This window comes from Pyrus communis, chromosome 16 (assembly GCF_041283825.1).
Source record: "Pyrus communis isolate YQ-2024b chromosome 16, ASM4128382v1, whole genome shotgun sequence".
NCBI lineage: Eukaryota > Viridiplantae > Streptophyta > Magnoliopsida > Rosales > Rosaceae > Pyrus > Pyrus communis.
Window position 1 is genome coordinate 26,684,545 of NC_142580.1, and position 18,203 is coordinate 26,702,747.

The 18,203-nt window shown below is 37.9% G+C and overlaps 1 protein-coding gene across 2 annotated transcripts; it reads left to right on the top strand.

Moving 5' to 3' along the window:
* Positions 1 to 9,333: 9,333 nt before the first annotated feature.
* LOC137731235 (syntaxin-22) lies at positions 9,334 to 15,301 on the top strand. 2 transcript variants are annotated; one of them, XM_068470337.2, is made up of 8 exons: positions 9,334 to 9,864; positions 10,338 to 10,431; positions 11,154 to 11,293; positions 11,461 to 11,535; positions 14,224 to 14,381; positions 14,465 to 14,565; positions 14,925 to 15,008; positions 15,099 to 15,301. In XM_068470337.2, the coding sequence occupies exons 1-7, from the start codon at positions 9,671 to 9,673 to the stop codon at positions 14,988 to 14,990; spliced, it is 828 nt and encodes a 275-aa protein (XP_068326438.2). In that variant the 5' UTR covers positions 9,334 to 9,670; the 3' UTR covers positions 14,991 to 15,008; positions 15,099 to 15,301. The 2 variants fall into 2 exon arrangements, with proteins under 2 accessions (XP_068326438.2, XP_068326437.2); XM_068470336.2 differs by having other exon boundaries at positions 14,925 to 15,301.
* The last annotated feature ends 2,902 nt before the right edge of the window (positions 15,302 to 18,203 follow it).

The following is an 18,203-nucleotide window of genomic DNA, read 5'->3' on the forward strand; positions in this document are numbered from 1 at the left end:
GGTACAAAGTTGTTGATTAATCTTTTTGAACTGCCAAGTTTCTAGTTCTTTTTCTCTAAAAATGAAATAAAACTAGGATCATTTAATCATTCAATTGTAGCAAATAGACAGATGGTTCGCAAGGGTTTTACCGAATCTGTCCATTTGTTTTACAGTTTCATGACTAAACAATTTTAGTTTTAATTTATTTTTTGTAGAGATGATTTTTACATAGTAATTTATGATATGGACGTTTCAGATCATTAACACAAAGTTTGGTGAATAAGCCACGAGGCATTTTAAGGAGGGGATGGTTTTTTTTTTTTTTTACCTCCGAAAAAACAGGAGTTCTTTCTAAATCATTGAGGAGCCAAGTCTTTCTGAAAGACTAATATTTGAGCTGGTGCAGCTGACTTGTTACGCAAACAACCAGTTTAAATTATAGAATTATTTACATTAAATTCATCTAAATTACAGGAAGAGAGAATTGAACACGAGATTTCAAGTGTAAGTGATAATGTTCATTAAAACTATTTTGCAAGATTTCTTGCTAAGATTGAAGGCTCAATTTGTGTTTGCGTAGGTTTAAGCTCAAGAGGAAGTTAGCCACTTAGTACTAGGGGTGGGCATGGGGCTGAGCTGGGCCTAAATTTGAAGGGACTAGACCGGATCTGTTTTACAGTGAAACGGGTCGAGGTGAGTTGGGTATAGCATTTTTGATTATTGGAATTGGACCTAATCCGATCCGTTTAAAACGGGCTAGTTCAAATCAGGTCTGAGTCCAATTGTTTTTTGTTTTTTTTTCTTTCAAAACTTGATTATTAAATTTTTATCATCCATTACCCTAACAAACGAAAATTCTAGTCAAGTTCATACGATAATTTATCAAAACCGGGTTACTAGTTCATACCTGAGAGTTCCTTCTCACCGGTTGTGTGAGTGTCTCCAATCTTGCCACAATCCAGAGCCGCTATCCCTAGATATGGCTGGGGGCGGTGGCAGTCCCTTCCTCCTGTCCTTTGTCTCCTCTTCTCTTCCTTGATTTTGATGTCTTCCTCTGCTCCCCACCTCGATTTGGATTGTCCCTCACTCCCCCTGGCATTCGTCTTCTTCACCCATCTCCTCTTTGAACTGTAGTCACGGTGTTCTCATTGGCTTGGGTGTTTACCACACCACCACTCTCTCACTGTTTGCTGCTCTTGTTGGCAGTGTTGCCTGGGTTTTGCCACGGGCTTCTTCCCCTTTATGGCTTGTTTCATCCTTTGTGGCTGGGTTCGAACAGGTGCTTGTGGCAGCTTGATGTGCTTGGCTAGGCGCTTCTCGGTTGGCGGTGTGAAGGTTGGCTTCTCGTGGTGGTTCATTGTAGTAGAGGAGGTGGACGAAGTAGACTAGGGCTTCTTTTGATCTTTTGGGCTCTGTAGTGTTTAGTTTTGTTGGCCCGTTTGTGCTTGTACTTAGTTTTCTTTAGGCTTTGGTTTGGGTCCACTTTTGCTTTGTTTTAATCTTGTAACTAGGCCTTTTTGTGTACTATGTTGGTTGTTGCTCTGGAATGATATTTCCAGTTTTTCAAAAAAAAAAAAATGGGGGTTTAGGGGTTAAAGAAGGTTAAAAAAGAAATCAACAATTCTAGAACGAATTCTTAAATAAAAAAGAAATGAGAAACCCTAAATTCGAAATACTTTTGAAACAGCCCTGAAATTGAACAAATTAAAAACCCTAAATTCCTAAATCACAAAGAAACCCACATAATTCAACAAGCCTAATTCATAAATGACCTTGGGGGTGTACATGACGATGGTGATTGGTGAGGTGATGTCGTGTGGTGGCTGCAATCTGTGATGTCAAGACAATCGAATTCAAATTGACTCAGTCACTGTCAAGAGCGAAAAATGATAAACAGAGGTGAAAGGGACCACAATAAAGGAGTCAAAAGAGTCGAGTCGAGTCGAGGCTCAAGGGTGAGAAAGACTAGGGAGAACGAGAAATAGAGTGTTGTTTGGGACTTAAACAGCAAAAGCTTGTGAAAAATAATTGAATTGTGGTGTTGGAAGCAAGGAAGCTTGTTGATATTGATCAACGAATGCTTGAAATGATTATAAAGTTCATCCAGTGTGGTTGAAGAAGTGCGAAGCATAATTGAGTCAGTAAGGTACCGTTTGGTACGCAGACGGGACGGAACGGGACTAAAAGATTAAAATGACTAAAATACCCATGTTCCGTCTGTTGTTTGATACAATTTTATGCGTGGAACGGGACAAGACTTTTTGTTTTTTTTTTTTTTTTTCCTAAGTTGTTCAAATTTGAACACTATTATCCATTATTTGTCTTTTCTTGGTCCAAATTTTATTAGGTATATGTTGTGTTCCACATGCAAACCCCTTTAAAATTTGTAATATATGTCTTCTATGATTTGTTGATGAAGTCAGACTTCCTTGAGCCAATGAATATTGGAAGTAATGAGATCGTTAGCATGAATGAGATGGCTGAGATGGTTCTGTTCATGGTTGCCATGCAATGTTGAAAAATATATAAGTTTAATGATCATGCATGTCGTAAACGTTTAATGGTTTAAACATTCAAAACTTAAACAAAGAAAATGAAATATCTAGAACTTAAACATGAAATATCTGAAATCAAACATTCGTCCTAACTTAAAAAACAAATAATGTCTTGCTAAAGCAATAATGAAAACACTAGAAGTTGACAAAGTTTATCATACTAAAACCACAAATACTAAAACCCCAAATGCTCAAAGGCTCTCCATAAACACTTTAATGAAATCTGGCTTCTGTGAGTCATCCAAGGTGGACCAAATGTCCATTAGATCGGTATCTTTCACTAACTTCATTAAAATTCTTAGCACCTGATCGTATGAGAGACCCGTGTCCTGGAGCTCAGAAGGTAGTCTAGCTTTCGCTTCTTTGAAAGTAAAACTTTCACCTAATTTCTTCATTTCAGTAACAGCTTTATTCCAACCTTTACTAATAACAGATACAATATTTGCATCACCGTTATTTCTACTCCTCTTCCTCTTCTTAACAGGTTGAGATGCACTAGATGTAGCAACAGAAGGAGATGGGGTAGGTGAAGGTGGAGGCATCTCGGAAGTCTCACAATCCTCACTTTCCAAACCCATATTTTCGATTGCATCTCTGCTAATTCAGCCATACTACCCGTGACTCGGTCTCTCCCAAACACCGTACATAACCACGGATACAACGGGAATGGCTTATTTGGTTTGCAAGATGCATTGGGATGTTTCTACAATAAGAATCCAAAGAAATCAAGGTTAAGACTTTCAAAGCAACTAATTGATAAAGAATAAGAAACAAAATTTACCTTCACCCACTCCTGTAGTATCTCATCACTATCCACAACAACACATTTTTTCTCATCATCCCAACCAAATCCAGATGTATTCATCATGTCATATGCAGATAAATACTTTTCTGTCAGACGCTTCAATTTGTTTTGTATATGCTTCGACTCTATATTAATGCCAGGAATCTGTTCCCTCATCTTGGAGGCAACCATTACAAAAGTACCAGCCTTAAAATTGCCGGTCTCACATCTAACACCATTAACAACCATCTCCTCGAGGATGGTAAGTAGTACATCCTCCTCTTGATCAATCCATTACTTGAGGTGGCCATATAATCTATCAAAAAGCCATATATTACATAAGTAACACAAATAAACATATTAGTAATCCATTCAACACTTAAATAATAGAACTCCCATATACAAGGAGGAGAGCTAAACGTATATGAGAACACCAAATAAAAGACACCAGGCTTTATCAGCCATAACATCTAGATAACTCCCAATTACCACATTACAATAACAAACATCTCAATAATCTTGATGTTACGAATTTTCAAGTCAATTACAACAACTACATTGAGTCCACATCTCAATAAAAGACAATTACAACAACTACCATGTCAACCAATTTTCAAGCCCTCATTCCTCTCCACTCATCATATATTTCTCTTACAAGATCATCCCTCAATTGAGTCCATGTCTGGCTTGACTCAACGGTTTCAATGTAGGCTAATACTTATGGTAAATCTTCCCCTATAGGTAATTCTTCAAATTCAAGCCTTGCATTTTCCTCAGGATCAACCGCCATATACATTCTGATAAAATTATGAAGTAAACTACATGCGATGATCATTCGTCCCTGAATCTTGATTCGGAATCAACCAAATAGTATGTACCTATATTAGTTGATAATAAATTTTAGTTGTTGGCCAATGAAGGTAAGGAAAAATACTAGGTACTTGTCTATCTTACCAGTTGGGACCTTGTGTCACATCCTGGCCCGGGGGGGGGGGGACCACTTCCTGGCCCCACTCCACCACCGTAGCACGATATTGTCCGCTTTGGGCCCCGACCACGCCCTCACGGTTTTGTTTTTGGGAACTCACACGAGAACTTCCCGATGGGTCACCCATCCTGGGAAGTTGCTCGTGAGTTCCCAAAAACAAAACCGTGAGGGAATGGTAAGCCCAAAGTAGACAATATCGTGCTACGGTGGTGAATCGGGCCCAGGAAGTGATCCGATCCGGGCCGGGATGTGACAATTTGGTATCAGAGCCTAACCCTGGTCGTGGTGTGCCGACGAGGACGTCGAGCCCCTAAGGGGGTGGATTGTGACATCCCACATCGCCCAGGGGAGTGATCCTTATATGTATATTCCCATCTCTACCTAGCACGAGGCCTTTTGGAAGCTCACTGGCTTCGGGTTCCATCGGAACTCCGAAGTTAAGCGAGAAAGGGGCTAGAGCAATCCCATGATGGGTGACCCACTAGGAAGTTGCTCGTGAGTTCCCAAAAACAAAACCGTGAGGGAATGGTAAGTCCAAAGCGGACAATATCGTGCTACGGTGGTGGAGCGGGCCTGGGAAGTGATCCGCCTTGGGCCGGGATGTGACACCTTGAGGTGATTAGCTCTAGTAACAACGTCACCAAGAACTCTCAAATCAGTAGCTGATCCCTCCCAACTGAATAACACATATACGAATTTGAGGTCGTGTGTGCATACGCCTAACACATTAGTTGCTATATGACCCTTCCTTGTTCTATATCTTGGTCTATCAACATCAGGCACAGTGACCCCTATGTATGTTCCATCTAGCGCTCCTAAGCAACCCTAGACAAAAGAAAAACTTATATTAATTAGCAACTACAAATAATTATGTTATTAATGATTTTACTATGATGCTTACCTTAAAGCATTTCCATCTCGATTTCGTGCAATCCTCTGAGATAGGGATTGGTTTTGCAAACAACACATCTTGCAAACTGAGCAACGCACGCAATACTTTGCGGACATACCGACTAATAGTTTCACCAGACCTAATGAATCTAACTTGCATTGACCTATTTTTATTGTGGTGGGCTAATATGTTAACAAAAGTAGCTACTTGCTCATCTATTGTAACATGACCATCATCTACCAATCCACCACAAGTTTGTAGTAAATCACATAAAACTGTAAAAGCATTCCTATCCATTCGCAGCTCCAACAAACAGTTAGAATCACTCAATTGCGTGATATGATTTATTTCCTCTCTCCTAACATGAAGTCTAACAAATTTCCTCTACTCTAAACTAGCTATTTCCTGTTGTCTCCTTTGTTGTTGTCTATACCTCAACAATTGTGCATTCATAGTAAAGACTTGTACCATTATAATCCAAATGTTCAAAAGAATAAACAATTGAGTCTCATATTCATCCATACCTTCACGTTCAAAAAAACAACACATGAATGAGTGGAGCATCAACATACGCAGAATTCAATTACAAGCGTATGATTAAATGGTAAAACAAAGTGGAGCATCATATCCTAATTGCAATTCTTAAAGTGGAGCATCAACTTTGGCATGCGCTGAAAATCTGAGAGTGCTACCATCTGAGGATTCGATTAATGCTATATGAATGCACTTCAGTCTTGCAAAAACTAAGGTCATTAAAAATTAATGCAAACAAAGAGATGCTGCAAAGTGAAGATTTTTTTCCATAAATACTTCTAGAACCAACTTTTATTTTTATTTATTTATTTATTTTTTATTTTGTAATATAATCTATTCATTGTAGATATTAAGGTTTGGTAGAATTCTACGATAAGAGTTTGGCTCCTTCAAATTGAGTGAGGAATTTTTTTTTTTCCATAAATACTACCATAACCTATTTAATTTTAGATACTTGGACTTGGTAAAATTAATGATAAGAGTTTTACTCCTTTAAGGTTGAGTGAGGTCTTCGAAAGATGCATTTGTTTGTGTCCATATTCAAGATATGTTGGGAGTGGCTCTTGAACATAGAAGCATTAAATTTGGTTTTAAAAAAAATAACACAGAACACAATCCAACAGAGGAAAATCCAAAACATGTAACCCAATCCAATCCAACAAAACACCAAGACATCAGATTTATAGATTTCAGCACATAAAAATCGAAACTTAAACAATGAAAAAATTAATCCAGATAGAGATACCTATGAATGCAGTACTGCTCAATAGAGGGAGTGGAAGCGGATAAACAGAGGCGAAACTTTGGTTGCAGATGCAGTATTGGGCAGATCGATGCACTACAGAATACAAAGAAATTGAAACAAGCAAACCAGAAAAGAATACAAAGAAATTCAGCAGAATCAAGAGAGGCTTGAGGATTTGGCAAAATGGAAAGCTCAGTCTGAGCAAAGCTTGAAAGTGATTTTAGGTTCTTGGAAGGGTATGCAGGTATATAAAATGGAAATCCCAGTAAATTGTTTTGTCATGTTTTGCAAAATCCATCAATTATTGGACAAGAAGTATGTGTTTTGTCGCGTATGTTTACAACAGTTTGGTTCTGATGAAATTTCATCTTCTTTTCTTTTCTATAGGACAATTTTGAGGAATTAATGACATGGAAGGATAAAGTCGAGCAACAGTTAGTGGAAATTACAAATGTTTTGAATAATATGCAAGGACCAAAGGAGATCGAACCAACCAAAGTAGACGAAAACAGGTAGTGGAAATTACAAATGTTTTGCATTTTAACTGGGTGTTAATGAAATCGAAACAAGCAAATAAGAAAAGAATAATAATGTCACTTCAAATTTACATCAAAATTAGGACCTCCTGGAAGCAATTTTTTTTATTTTACAAAGAAAGAGAGATCGAGAGGCTACACAAAAACAGATCGAACCTAGAATAGAGATGCAGAGCTACTACATGGAAGAGGATGAGGAGGAAGGTTGCGAAGGAGAGATGCAGAGCTGAAGAGGCTACACGAAAGAAGATGAGGAGGAAGGTTGCGAATGCGGGATGCAGAGGTGAAGAGGTTCACAGCTGCTGAGAATAAGAGAAGATAGTTTTAGGGTTTATTGTATGATTTAGATGATATAAATTTTGCAAAAGACAAGGGGTATTTTTGTCTTAAAATGTTATAAATTTGTGTCCCATGGACGTGGAACAAGTCGTTCCAGGGGGGAGGCGGAACGAAAAATCATCCAAGACTTGTCCCGTGGAACAGCGTGTTCCACTCGTTTTAGGTGCACCAAATGTGGGACGGAACATCTCGTTCCACTCCATTTTGTCCCGTCCCATGTACCAAATGCGACCTAAAGGACTCATTGATCCGGAAAACCATTGAGAGTAACGGCGATGAGATCATGCTCAGAAACACACGCACCAACAACCATTAAGACCATCTCCAAAGGAGATGTCAAATTTTGAACCTAAAATTTAAATTTGACAGCTTATGTGGTATTTTGACATATTTTCATGTTTTGCTCTCCACCCGATATGTCAAATTAAACTATTATTTTATTACATTATTTTTGTTTTCTTAATTTCTGTCTGATACTTTAAATTTTACATATAAATAATTCATAATAAAAGTCTTATTAATTTCTGAGGCTTCAGAACATCAGCGTCGAACCGTAATCCGAACCCCTTACTTTTCATGGTGTTGGAGTTGCGCTCCATGCTGGGTAGGTCTTTGTCGTTGAGAATCTGGGTGGGGAACCAAAACGCAAGGTCGGCTAACGTATCAACCATCTAAGAAGAAGGGGTAAACTACAGAAAAGAGTAGAGAGAGAAAGTAGGGTTTGATGGGTTTGAGATATGGGGTTTTGCTGCTTGGTGAAGGTATAATAATGGCGAAGCCAACTTGGTTTGATGGTCCTACAGAGAAACTTACAGGGACCCATCAGATATGAAGAAGCAGAGGTTAGTGAGAACGAGAGAATAGAGGAGGAAGATATCTTTGGGACGATGAGAGGCTTTATTGAAAGTTGAGAGGAAACCCCTAATAAATTACATTAAAATATTAATAAAACACATTTAATAATTAGTAAAAAAAAAAAAATTTGAAGCTGTTGTCAAATTTGACAGCAAGCCCTTTTGCTGCCATTCCATGTCATGCCACATAGGATTTGACATTCAGTTGGAAACAATTAGTGGTTGTTTTTTTTACTGTTATAGCTTACGTGGACAATTTGGCATCTCCTTTGGAGATGCTCTAAGGCATTAGAAATTCCTTTAATTCGTTGTAGGTACCCAGAGATAGGAAGATCACCTTTCTGTACAAAATGAAGATGACATTTGAGTTGGTGAATGTGAGCAGTAGAAACACCACCAAAATGATCTTCAAGGTTCAGCCAGAGCTCATGAGATGAAGGTACACCAACAGTGAAAGGAATTATGTCCTCTGATAGCATGGTATTGAGCCAAATTAGAATGTTCTAATCCTTTTCATACCTGACTTCAAATTTAGGATTAGGAACACTAGTACTATTACTAGATCCATCAAGAAGAAATTACATCTGAGTTTATATACACTTTACAAATAAAGCTGAGTAACTAATCACATCTAATCAACTAACTAAACTAGGATTAGTTGCAATGATTACAACCATATGACAATTGTACAATCTAACTAAGACTCATTATGCGTCCCTTACTAGCATCGTATTAAGCTGAAGTTTGGTGACACTGATAATTATTCCTCTAGGACGCGTGAGTGCGTGCTAAGAAGAGTTAAAAATGAAGAAGATACTTGCTCCTCAAGGATTAAGAAAGAACTCCTCTTTAAAATATTTTGCGGCTTATTTATAAAATTTTATGTTTGTGATTGGAACTATTCCTATTGTATATCATTCTATAAAAAGCACCTCTACAAAAAATAAATTAAAATGAAAATCGTTTAGTTATTGAATTTTATAAAAACAGATGAACATATTTGTTAAATGTATTACGAGTTGTCGATTTATTTGTTAAAATTAATTAACTAAATAATCTTAATTTTAAGCAAATTATTTTTTACAGAATAATTTATAAATTAAATGAAAAGCAAATTACCAGCCATTCGAAGAATGTTGTAGTGCCACATTGTATACGGAAATTGAACACAACATTCCCTTGAAAGCCGGACCTATCAGCTTCACCCACGTGTAAACATCGACGTGCCGGCACCGGCTTCCGTTCCAGCTCCTCCAGAAAAGACAACCTCACCGCATCAATAATAACTTCTCTCTCTCCCCTCTCTCTTCCCTCGAATCATCGCCGCGTGCTTAGCTCCCGTTTTCGCCTCAATTCTCAATTCCTGTGCCCCGAATACTAATTTTCCTTCTATTTCCTTGAAATTCGTGTCGGGATTTTCTCGGGAAACTTAAGGGTTAGGGTTGGGGAGGGACAGCAAAGATGAGCTTTCGGGATCTGGAAGCGGGTCGGGGCACCAATTATTCCCGGCGAGGAGACCTCATCAATGGCAAGCGGGACCCCACCCAAGCTGTGGCCTCCGGCATTTTCCAGATCAACACCGCCGTATCCACCTTCCAGAGGCTCGTCAACACCCTCGGCACCCCCAAAGACACACCGGACCTCCGCGAAAAGCTGTGAGTTGGTTCTTCACTTCCAATTGTCGATTGTGTATTGTTTACTGAATTCTGTTTGAAATGTGAGGTTTTGATTTTGTATTGTATGGTTGAGTTATTGAGGATTTTGTTTAATCAAGGTTGAATTAGGTTTTAGTTGTTGTTAAATCATGGTAAGTTGGGTTTGATTGTTCGGATGGGTTTCGGCCTCCTGTTTGCTGTATAATTCGATGGATTCGGATTGATCTGTTTCGCTATCGTTTTGGAGGTGCATGTAGTATCACTTCAAAGTATTCAAGAAAAAATAGATAAGGGGCCAGTACAACTTAGTTGTGACCCAATCATAAAGAATAGCGACATCCTGGATAGCAATCACGATTACTTCTTTCAAGTAATCAAGTTGCAAAATGTCGTTTCTGGTCGTTATTCATTCTCTTTTCTTGTGATAGATTCCATCGAGTAGTGCTCTCCGTATTGACTTTTCCTGATTGCAGGCACAAGACAAGACTACTTATCGGGCAATTGGTGAAGGATACTTCAGAAAAACTTAAACAAGTCAGCGAAAGAGATCATCATACCGAAGTTAATGTAAGTTTCTCTGTCACTCTCGTCCCTCCTTCCTCCATGCGTCTCTCACACACACAGACACACCGAAAAGTAGAGACACATGCCTTTCAAAGTCCCAAATTCTTCATTTCCACATCCAATTTCATCCAAATTCCTCATTTCTGATTAAACCCTAGATCCCAAATCCAATCCCAGAAGAAATTCTAGTGTAATCAATTCCATTTCCTTGCTGTCTATGGGGGTTTTAGGTCTGCTATCATCTTCCAGCATGCCTCGCCTTAGTCTTTGTCTTTCTCTTCTCTTCCTCCCAGTTGGTAAGCCTCGTAACCAATCCGCTCCGACCATCTGGGGTGGTATAGCGAAAGTTGGTTTGTCACCAACCAATTCCAGCACTATTTGCTAGGCTAATTAGTCTTGGAAAGCCTTGCAGATGCTCCAGAATCACCGAAACAAGTCCCACAGTTATCACCCACTAAGGATTATTGTGTTTGGAATCAGGTCAAAACAAAGATAGTATTGACGTTACGAAATCTAAAATTAATGTCGGACTTTTACCCTGTCAAAATATCATAACTAGGTAAAATCTGATTAGTTCACTCAAGGGAATTTCCTTATTGGCCCCTCAAAATTGATGTGTTTGATTCATTTGAAATGGTGCATTCTTGTTCTCTGTTGCGGGTTGGTCTTTGAAAAACTCAAACTTTTTGGTGTGATGAACTTAGTTGTCTTCAACTTAATTGCAGGCAAGCAAGAAGATTACAGATGCTAAGCTTGCAAAAGATTTTCAAGCAGTGCTGAGAGAATTTCAGAAGGCTCAACGACTTGCAGCTGAGAGAGAAACAACATATGCTCCTTTTGTTCCTCAAGCAGTTCTTCCGTCCAGGTAACTTTTGCCAGAGGATTTATACAAGTAATTCCAGTCTTTTATTTGTGTCCACTATTTATGTGATATCTTCCAGAAGATATTTTTGTTTTGTTTAGTTTGCATTACATCTACTGTTGGAGGCCCTCAATCTGAAGTTGTATGATTATTCTAAATGTTTCATGCAGTTACACCGCTAGCGAGATAGATGTAAACTCAGACAAAAGTCCAGAACAGCGTGCTCTCCTTGTGGAATCTAGAAGGTGAGTTTTACTTAACAATGATAAGGATTCTAACTGTTTTTGCAGAAAAGGGGTCGTTATTCTACAACGACATTAAACGTAACTCCAAATCAAATGCTGAAAGGCATTAGTAAATTTCTGTTGGAAAAGAAGAAGGAAAGACGAGGGACAAACTAGTAGAATCGTGCATTTTCCAGTAAAAGGAAATTGAATGAAATTATATGTTCAATGGGAAGACGATGAGTTATGTACTATAATCTGGAGACAATCAATGCAACATAAATGAATTTTTCTCCAAGTCTAGTTTTAGGTTTATGGTGGAGGGATAGAGCCTTTGGTGGGAAGTGGTGTAGTGTAATGTGGTTCATAGAAAAGGGGTATTTTATTGGTAGTCATGGGATAGGGTGTTGGAGACTGTTATTCGTGGGGTTGCAATCCCTTTGGAACAAAGTGCAGGTCAGACCATGAGATTGAGTGAAGTGTTTGATGAGTGTTGTGGTGTTGGAGCTCTGTGTCTTGGTTCTTCTAGTTAGTGTTCTAAAAATCGGCCTAGGTGGCCATCTAGGTGCTAGGCGGTGGGGCGCCGCTGGGATTTATGCCAAAGAGTTCATCAAATCGGGTGGGAGTTAGTTGGCCACCTAGGTGCTATCTAGGCGGTCTAGGCGGCCTCGTAAGAACCTCAACGGTTCTCCATCTCATTGCAATCTGACAAGAAGAGAGAGGGGCGATGCATACAAACCCCATTTATCGTTCAAAGAATCCACCTCAGATTTCTTCACAAACTGCTGCTTGACCAGTGGGCCACGCCGATGTTTGATCGTTCGGGATTTTGGGATGAAAGTTGAGGGTTTGGAGTAACTTGTGGAAGTGGGGAAGAGGTCTGATGATGGGAGAGGCCTCTTGATTCTAAAACAGAGAGGAGAGAAAGCAGCTTCTCTTTTTCGAAAAAAGAGTGAAAGCGATGGAAACGAGGGGTTGAAATGAGGAATCGGAAATGAGGCTGGTTTTAATAAAAGCGAGAGAGGTATCTGGATGATTTGATTATTTTAATTAGTTGATGGAAACGAGGCATTCTTATAATAAAAGAGAGAGATTTGCAATAAAGAAAGGGTGGGGTGGGTTAGGCTGGGACGGGCCATTTTATATGCTTATCATCTTTTTCACTCTTGAATTGGGGTTAAAAAAACAGCCCATCTTATTAAGTAGACCTAGTTTTTGTTATAATAAATTTAATTAAATCAATAAAAATTAAAAATCTGTCTAGGCCGCCTAGGCACTAGGCCCCAGTCAACCGCCCGACTAGCGCATAGTGTTTTTTAGAACCATGCTTCTAGTATTTTGGTATAGAAGCTATCTTTGAAGTTTTTTGAGTCTCCATTGTCTGTCGGAGTGGTCTATTGTTTTTCTATTATTTAACTAGTCTTTCAGTGTTTTGAAGAACCATACAAGTCACTTGGGTCAAGGTTGTTTCAGTCTTTAACTGTCTACAGTTAATACTCTCTTCTGCCAAAAGACAAAACATAAAAAACTGAACCATCTCTTTTCATGGTCGTAAAACTTAAAGGTGGTGGAACCACCGTACCATTTCAAAACTGCCCTCAAAAAGGGAATTGCATCGGCACTGACTTTGTTGATGCATAAAATCAGCAAGACTTTGGAACAACATAAAGTGTCAGGTTTGTGACCTTCACCCGGTTGCTCCAGTCACTTCATGAGGATAATATGTAAGGGATAGAGGTTGGGAAGCAAACATAAGATGTATGTAGTTCACCCTAAGTTTGGCTACGTCCACGGAGTAGAAGAGTTTTCATTAATAGTGAAGGGTTACACAAATACATAAGTTTGAGCATAATGACTACTTTAAGTACAGTAATGACATTAGGGATTAATTGTAGGAGAATGGTCTCCTTTTATAGTTGAGGAGAGTCTCCAGCTTCTGTCTGCAGTCGATGTGGGACTCTGGGAGCTTTATTCTGACGTTGACATGTGTTGTGTTGTGATTGGCCTCCTGGTTGGAGGGAAACTCTTGTGCTTCGGTAGGGGTGCCTCGGCATGAACCCCTCAGTGAGTTCTTCACTGTATGACGTTGACCGATGCTTGGTAGTTTCGAGATTGGTCAAGTATGGTACAAACAAACCTCATTGTACCTCCATTCTTATTAGAAAAAGTTATATCCCAGAAAACATGTATTCCTTTCTTATTAGAAAGGCCATATGATAATTAGTAGTTAGGGTGGTTTATCTGAATATATGATATTGTGCCTTTGGTGAAGGAAACGATGGAGGGGAACAGTCGGTCAATTTCACTTTTTAATTAGCAAGGGAAAAAGTTTATGAAGACTTATTACATTTAAGATGGGTAAATTTCGAAAACAAAATTGAATTAATTTTAGGGATTGAATGCTTAGTTTTAGGTTCTAGAAAATTGACACCTGGTGGAACAGTGAGAAGGTGGCTAGCATTCCCCCTCTAAATTTTTAAAATTCCTGACATCTGAAGCTCAGAATAATCATGCCGCACACACCTTGTGTTGTTCTACATCAAACTTCCAACGCCTTTTTTCTGTCCTTAATGATACAAAAATAGTTGGCAGTGGGAGCCTTAGCATCAGCTGTCTTTGATTGTTGTTTGATTTATCTGCTTCAGTTTAAAACTCTTATCAAGGTTGGATGTGCCATATATCTTTGGTTATAAGTGAGCTTTGCTGCAGACAAGAGGTCGTGCTATTGGATAATGAGATTGCTTTCAATGAGGCTATCATCGAGGAAAGAGAACAGGGAATACAAGAAATCCAGCAGCAAATTGGTGAAGTGAATGAGATTTTTAAAGATCTTGCTATACTGGTTCATGAGCAAGGAACCATGATTGGTAACTTACCTTCTCCTTACTCTCTTGAAGGCACTTATACTTATCTGGCTTGTGTTTTCTTATCGGTTATATCCGCTTTGTAGATGACATTGGCTCCAATATTGAGAGTGCTCACGCTGCTACTGGGCAGGCAAAGTCCCATCTAGTGAAGGCGTCAAAGACCCAAAGATCGAATTCATCTCTGGTAATTTGTTCACATTTTTTTATATGACAGTCTACATTTAAGTGTAAATATTTATATATTTTTCAAAATGTTCGCTTCAGGGACTCTTTGGTAATTTTCGTTGCTAGGTTGTTATATGAATGATTCTTAAGTTCATTCTTGCATGAACATGGGGTCCAAATTCACAGGTTAAACTGATGGTCCATGATAGTTTTCACAGCCACAACATTCTTCATTAGGCTTCGACATGAATTTTCAGATCCCGTAAACACATGAAATAATGCATTTAATCCCACTTCAGAAATATTGTCGATCTGTTTCAGTTCCTTTACAAATATATTATGGAATCACTTTAAAGTTAATGTTTTTATTTTTTGCAGACTTGCTTGCTCTTGGTAATATTTGGAATTGTGCTTCTCATTGTGATAGTAGTACTTGCAGCTTAACCAGAAGATTGTGCTGAGGTATCCCTCTGCTATTTCTGCGATGCCTAACTTGAGTATGTTGTTGTATTCTAAGTTCGTATATGTATGTATGTGTATATGTATGAATAGGGCTGGACCGTGGGTATCCTTCACAATTTCTGGTTGCGGTTGGGTGAGGTGTCTCCTGTTTCAGTAAGTTGGTGTTTGGGGCTTCTGATGGTGTTGTGTGTGCGCGCGTTGTTTTTTCTTCATTTTTTTTTTTTTTAAAATTGTAAATGTTACGGTGTTCTTTTTTATTTATATATAAGAAGTTATAATTGTTTGGGTTTTCATTTATTAACGTTAAATAGTAAATTATTGATTTCGAATTCGATTTGGAGCTGGAAAAGGTATTCGTACACGATATTTTGAACCAATTTGCTAGTCCAGAAATACCGAGAGGAGAATACTATTACTAGCAAATATGGTTCAAGGCATGAGAATTGTTGGGCATTCAAGAATTAATTGCCTCTTTTCTTGCCTCTTGAACTGCAGAGGCTTTGACTATCTGTCAGAAGAATAGTTGGTTTGAAATGGGGAAATGAATGATTATAATTTATAGCACAATATGAAGGAACAAAACATGTCACATTTTTGCCATCTTCCCACAGGCCCCTTTGATGCTGTGACCAAGATACGTCTCTCGATGTTTATCAGCCTTAATAACATCGTCCCAACTGAATTAATTCTGTGCATCAAAGGAGAAGCAGAAAGTTGGTTAAATCAAAATTGAATTACAAAGCTTTCCAAGATAAGAATGCATCTACGATGTACAAGCATTATTTTCATTGACCGTGTCCATGATGTATAAGCAATAATGTGGTTCAAATTCCCTTTTGAAGAGAATCGAACCTAAGACTTCTCACTTACAAGTGAAGAGGAATACCATTAGACTGTAATACTGAGTGGTAATGCCTTACCACGGTTAGATTACGCTGTATAGAATTTCATACATAATTGCCATTTTTGGATCTTCCTATGATTGGCACCAATAATTGTAATTAATTTCTGTAACCAGTAGGTTCATTTTCCTACAACTATCAGGGTTTCTTTGTGTAGGTATTAATGGCTTCTTGTGCTTCAACTGCCTATTACAATAAGCCTTATTATAAAACTACTGAAATTATTCGACTCTTTAACACAAAAATCCCACTGCCGCCCAGGGATCGAGTATGTATCTGCCTACGATCATATGACCTAGTTTAGGCGTATCAAGGTATTTTATGATATACTCTCAGCTTCACTAACCAAATCAATGTCGGACAGCTTTACTAGCCAAGACTAATGCCGATGTAACATGTATTATGTTTTCTTATAAGCACAATCTAATGTCGTATAACTTCACCTTCAGGTTGTGGAGCCCATTATATTTCTTTACTGACGTCATCCAATGAAATCATTGAAGGAAAAGACCAACAGCGCAACACGCGTCCATTGTCTAATAATAGAGAGCCAACTCTAATGAAGTGGATGGCTTCACTGCAAAGCTTGGCTGCAGCCTCTGCCCCAATCTTAGCCTTGATGGCTTCCTCTGTCTTATTCAAATTCTGTACTTGACCATCAAACGACATTCTATGAATTTTTTTAATTAAAATAATAATGTCATATCCACTTCACAATTGCTATAATAGAAAAAAAAAACATTATTGTCAATATATATTGAAGAAAAAAATTAAAGATACAATAAGTTAAGGGATATGAAGTCAAACTCTAACAAAAAGTAGAAAATTATAAGAAACTAAAATCAATTAAGAGAATTTCTAACAGAAATGAAAATTTGAAAACCATGAAAGTTTATGAACTGAGGCCACAATTGCACATGGTGGACAAGAATCCCACCAATGAACCCAAACATGACCAACACCATAGTTTGCCAAACAATCTGCCACCTGATTTTCTTCACTATAAATATGAGAAAACTGAACATGGATGCATGGAAGAGAGGATGATACAACAATTTACCCAATCAACCGATAAACGCCAAGGCACCAAAGATCCATTAGAAAGAAAATGCACTGCTAAACAAGAATCACACTCAATCCAAAAAGAATATCAACACTGTCCAAAGCGATATAAACAATATGAATAATAGCCTAAAGTTCTGCATGTTGGAGTTTTCGAGTGGAAAATTCCTTTCATCTCAATTGTCCCACATTGGTCAAGTCGGGAAGTTTCACACACCTTATAACATCTTATTCATCATACAAAGTGATTGGAAAAATGGACCATTGAAAGAAAAAATGGGCTTGAACTTTGAGTTTGGGTTTGGGTGTGTAATAATTAAATATATAAATATATAAATAATATATAATTAAAATATATTTAATTGTCAAAAGATGGGCTCAAATATTAAATCTAATAATTAATTACTATTTTTAATTAATTATTTTTTCAACAGACTCATCCTTTGGATGAAGTCTGAGACGATGAAAGAACGCCAAAGAGCAACACACCTCTCTAAGCAAATGCCTTCCAAAAGATGCATCTCATATTCATACATGTTGTGAACAGACATTTGTGCATTATATATACATCCATTTGCATAACATTTAGAACACAGAAAAAATGAATTCTCCTAAAATCCCAAAACCTTCTTACTGAGAGAACCACAAAGATATTCGCCAGAAGCCAAGTTTTCTGGTGCTAGAATTCTGGTTTGATCGTTAAATCCTGGTGAAACAGACGTCCATCGAACTACAAACACTAAGTAGGGATGAAATTATGTTTCAAGGATATTGCGATGCGCAAGTCTTGATCACTGTTTTTTTTTTTTCATTTTATATTAATTTCATCTTGTTCACTCTGCCAAATTATTGATTTGCATTTATTATTAATTAGCATATTCAAGTTTATTTCTATATAAAAAATTTTCATTGATTGTTGATAACATTTGACGCCGCTCTAAGGCAATAACAATACCAAAATATCCTGCAAATCAGCCAAGACAATGACATTCTTTGGATATGTCACGAAGGAAAATAATAAACAATTTAAGATTATAAAACATTTACTCCTGCACTTGAAGTTGTGGGTTCAACGATGTGATCATAAACATAAGAGGATTAATATTTTTGGAAGACTATAGTAGTATGTTGTTCTATAAAAAAAAAAAAAAATGTCGTAATTGATTGTTAATTCCCTAGACACAAGCTCAAACGTTGTTCAAAATCATCCCCTAATGCGCGGTCACTTATT

Excerpts from the sequence above, each read along its gene's own strand:
- LOC137731235 (XM_068470336.2), top strand. The coding sequence starts at position 9,671 with ATGAGCTTTCGGGATCTGGAAGCGGGTCGGGGCACCAATTATTCCCGG. Across the intron at positions 11,536-14,223 it reads CTCCTTGTGGAATCTAGAAG|ACAAGAGGTCGTGCTATTGG; the intron begins GTGAGTTTTACT and ends GCTTTGCTGCAG. Across the intron at positions 14,382-14,464 it reads TGAGCAAGGAACCATGATTG|ATGACATTGGCTCCAATATT; the intron begins GTAACTTACCTT and ends TCCGCTTTGTAG.